This window comes from Lagopus leucura, unplaced genomic scaffold (assembly GCF_019238085.1).
Source record: "Lagopus leucura isolate 7727_CA_CO unplaced genomic scaffold, USGS_WTPT01 Super-Scaffold_100051, whole genome shotgun sequence".
NCBI lineage: Eukaryota > Metazoa > Chordata > Aves > Galliformes > Phasianidae > Lagopus > Lagopus leucura.
Genome location: NW_024962297.1, coordinates 456,092 through 460,754, shown reverse-complemented (window position 1 = coordinate 460,754; position 4,663 = coordinate 456,092). Strand labels below are relative to the sequence as shown.

General features: G+C 52.4%; 1 protein-coding gene across 1 annotated transcript in view; it reads left to right on the top strand.

The window, feature by feature from the left end:
• Window positions 1–4,663, top strand: part of NKAIN1 (sodium/potassium transporting ATPase interacting 1) — an 18,735-nt gene that overhangs the window by 5,861 nt on the left and 8,211 nt on the right. The window contains exon 2 of the mRNA XM_042885561.1: window positions 1,552–1,605. Within this exon, the coding sequence (XP_042741495.1) occupies window positions 1,552–1,605 (54 nt within the window). The remainder of the gene's footprint in view (window positions 1–1,551; window positions 1,606–4,663) is intronic.

Here is a 4,663-nt window from a genome sequence, read left to right as displayed (position 1 = left end):
GATGGGATGGGATGGGATGGGATGGGATGGGATGGGATGGGATGGGATGGGATGGGATGGGATGGGATGGGTTGGGATGGGTTGGGATGGGATGGGTATGATAAGGTTGGGATGGGATGGGGTGGGGTGGGGTGGGATGAAGTAGATATGATAAGGTTGGGATGGGATGGGATGGGATGGGATGGGATGGGATGGGATAAGAGAATGGAATGGGATGGGAGATGAGATGGATATGATAAGGTTGGGATGAGATGGGATGGGATGGGATGGGATAAGAGAATGGGATGGGATGGGAGAGGATGAGATGGATATGATAAGGTTGGGATGGGATGCGGGCACATCCCTTCTCTTTGGGTACACTCTTGGCTGGGTAAGGAGCTGGCTGGAGGGCCGGGCACAGAGAGTGGTGGTGAATGGAGTCAAATCCAGCTGGCGACCAGTCGTGAGTGGTGTTCCCCAGGGGTCGGTGCTGGGGCCTGTCCTGTTCAATATCTTTATTGATGACCTGGATGAGGGCATCGAGTGCACCCTCAGTAAATTCGCAGATGACACCAAATTGGCTGGAAGTGTGGATCTGCCTGGGGGTAGCGAGGCCCTACAGAGGGATCTGGACAGGCTGGAGAGCTGGGCTGGAGCCAATGGGATGAGTTTCAACAAGGCCAAATGCCGGGTCCTGCACTTCGGCCACAACAACCCCAGGCGACGCTACAGGCTTGGGGCGGTGTGGCTGGAGGACTGCGTAGAGGAAATGGACCTGGGGGTATTGATTGATGCTCGGCTGAACATGAGCCGACAGTGTGCCCAGGTGGCCAAGAAGGCCAATGGTATCCTGACTTGCATCAGAAACAGCGTTGCAAGGAGGAGCAGAGAAGTGATTGTTCCCCTATATTCAGCACTCGTGAGGCCGCACCTCGAGTACTGTGTCCAGTTTTGGGCCCCTCACTGCAAGAAAGACATTGAGGCCCTGGAACGTGTTCAAAGAAGGGCAACAAAGCTGGTGAGGGGTCTGGAACACAGGCCATATGAGGAGAGGCTGAAGGAGCTGGGAATATTCAGCCTGGAGAAGAGGAGGCTCAGGGGAGACCTTATTGCTCTCTATAACTTCCTGAAGGGAGGTTGTAGTGAGCTGGGGGTCGGCCTCTTCTCTCGTGTCATCAGTGATAGGACCAGGGGGAATGGTTTCAAGCTGCAGCAGGGGAGATTCAGGCTGGACATGAGGAAGTATTACTTTTCAGAAAGGGTGGTCAGGCACTGGAATGGATGCCCAGGGAGGTGGTGGAATCACCGACCCTGGGGGTGTTCAAGGAAAGACTGGATGTTGTGTTGAGGGACATGGTTTAGTAGGAGCTATTGGGAATAGGTGAACGGTTGGACTGGGTGATCTTTTAGGTCTTTTCCAACCTTGGTGATTCTATGATTCTATGATTCTTTGTAGCTGCCCTGCCTTGCCTTTACACCAAATATTTGGGAGCCTCACCTCCCCAGAGCCACCCGTGGCTGCTCCTTTGGCAGCAGTGCTGCTCTGGGATATTTCTGCTCCTGCTTCATTAGCGCGGCTGTTACCAGGCAGATTCCTCACCCGATCCTCTCTGCTGCCTGCAGGTCGTGAGAGGAGGGACTGCCGGTTTCCATAGCAATACGGTTGGCTTTAATCAGTATTTATTTCCTGGGAGAATTGATTACGAAAGGTGTCACTAAATAAGTCAGTAAATTGGATTTTTTTCCCCTCTCTTTTTGCCCCTCTATCGCATTTTATTAACAGCACCTTTGAGTCGCTGTTTGAGATCCAGGGGAAATTACCTCTTGCTTCTTGCAGATGTTGGACTAAAGAACTTAAACAGGAAAATTAGCATTGAAATTGCCTGTGGCTTAATCCCTGTCCAAACGGGGCCGCTTATGGGGAGCTGGAGCCAGCAGACAGCTCGCATTGCATGGGCAGAGGTGTCCCTGTCCCACTGTCACCCAACACCACCACGTTGGTTTGGGATGCGGGACGTGGCTCCTCTCAACATCCCCAGAGTCCCCACTAAATGGAAAAAGCCTCTGTGCATTTCCCTGTTTAGTGGGATATTTTTTTTTTAGTGTTTCTTTTTTGCTTCATTTTAATTAATTCTCAGCTTCTGAGTGTCCATGCTGCTAATGTGCTTTCTGCTGCGAGTCTTCAGCTTAATCACGAGCTATGGCTCATTGTGTATAATTGAGGCGCTTGATTAATCACAATTTTATTTATCCAAAAGCCTGTTTGTTGGAAACTGGTGTTTGCAGTAAGGCATTTGACAACATTTCAGTGCCCTGATCCTTGAGCATCACAGCTTGGTGCTGATGCCATGGGTCTGGTGTCACTGCTATGTGTCCTGTGGGCATGGGACAGCATCCTGGGGACATCTCCTGAGTCCTTCTGTGGGGCTGGGACAGCAGTTTGGTGGGAGGGGATGAGATGGATGAAATAGGATGGAGAGATGGGATGGGATGGGATGGGATGGGACAAGGAAGAATGAAATGGATAGATGAAATGGGATGACTGGGGTGGATAGGGTGAATAGATGAGGTGGGATGGACAGGTGAGATGGGATAGGAGGGGATGGGAAGGGATGGGATGGGATGAGATGAAGTGGGATGGATGGACAGCAGGCTCCCTCCGTTCACACTCCATCCCAGATTCCAGGTTGGATACCAAGAGGGTCTGTGCAGCCCCTTCAGTTCTCACCTCTATTTCCAGATGGATTTGCTTAAACTTGCAGCCTGACTTTTATGTCTGTGGCTATCTGTGGCAGTGTGACCCAGCTCTGCACTTGGGTCGTGCTGTAGCTCTGGGGATGTCATTTGTCACCCTGCTTCTCTGCAAACGCTCCTGGGTGCAGTGCTGAGCAGGGAAGGGCTAAACCCATTTCCCAGGGGGGTAAATTGAGGCACAGCAGCACCAGTGCAGGACTGGCCCTTTGCTCACATCCCTGTGCTGTTCCTCCCCAGGATCCATTGCCACCCCTGTGCCCTTCCCAGTGGAGGACCTTTTTGAGGCCATTTTGGGGCGACAATTAAAGCAACACAGTCTATGCCTGTTGGAGGGAGTCCATCTGCAGGAAGGTGTAAATTCAGAGGCAACTTATGATGGGAAAGTATAGGAATGAATCACTTTGCTTTCCTTGTCTTTCTGTCAGTGGTGGTAAAAAAAGCCCACAGCCTTATCTCAGCCTTATCTCTCCGGTTCAGCATTTATGTAACAGTAAAAATAATAGATGCAATATCATATCTCCAGCCTGTACTCTGTATAAATGGTGTTGGGATGCGTTTGGAGCCTCTGTAGGAGGTGGCTGCCACTCTCAACTGTGTGGAGGGTTCCAGAAGAGTTCCAACAAATCGTCATGGGTGGGATGGGGCTGTTTGGGACCCACAGTAACCCACTGTTTAGGTTGTAGAAGGATTCCCCATTGGTCCCATCTTGGCTCACCCCAAGGAACCATGTGCATTTGGGGACCCAGATTTGGGATATTCAGCATGAGGTGCTCATCCTCCTACTGGGCACCTCCTATTCTCTGCCTCAGTTTCCCTTCCCCAGGGGCAGCTTTGGGAAGGGCCTGGGGGTCCCAGGGCTGTTGGACAGAGGCAGATTTGGGAAGGAACCAGGGGGACCCCAGGCTGTTGACGCATGGGTGGCTTTGGGAGGGGATCAGGGGGGCTGGGAATTGCACTGGGATGGGGCTGATTCTTGGGTGGGCGCACCCATGGGTGCTTGGGTTGCGTCCTGCCCACACGCCGGGCTGCTGGGGCTCAGTGTCTAGACAGCTGGGGCTGCTGCCATGTTCCCATGGCAACGCAGCGGGATGAGGCGCCTGGCGAAATTAAATAAATAACAGAGCAGAAAAAGAATCGGCAAAAGACAGCAGCAAAGGCTGGCCAAAGGACATGGGGGCTCAGCGGGTGATGGAGAGCTCCGGGGGGACCCCACACCCCTCCCTGTGTCCTCGTATTTTCATCCCATTGGGTTTTTCAAGCTGGAAGTGAAGGGATTGGAGGGCAGAAAAACCCCAGTGAGGGCTTTGCTGGGGTAACAAAGCCTGTGCCTCCATCCTGGGGCACATCCTGCCCGCGGGGCAGCTCAGCCCTGCCCATGTGTGGGAGCGTGGTGATGGCTCCTTTAATTCATTTTCACCTGTGCCGCCTGCAATTTTGCAAAAGATTTTGCAAGTTGGAAGTAGGTCAAGAACTTGTTTCCAAGTCATTAAATGAAATCCCTGGGTTCGCAGCGGTATTTGCACCTCGTTAATAGTCAGTTTGCTCACTTGCCGTTAATTTAAATAGCAGCCAATTTCCCTAAGTGGAGATGTGCAGCTCCTGGGTGCAGGTGCTTGTGGAGCTCAGGGCACCGAGTGCAGGGTGCTGTGCTGCAGGACAGGATCCAGCCCAGGTTCCATCCCCACTGTCATATCCCACCCCTAATGGGAGGAAAAGAATAGCCATCCATCTTTCCCTTCCTCCCTTCACCCCTCCTCCACCCCTCCAGTGCTCTCTCTATCTATCTTTCTATCCCTCCGCCCTTCCCTTCCTTCCTTCCTTCCTTCCTTCCTTCCTTCCTTCCTTCCTTCCTTCCTTCCTTCCTTCCTTCCTTCCTTCCTTCCTTCCTTCCTTCCTTCCTTCCTTCCTTCCTTCCTTCCTTCCTTCCTCC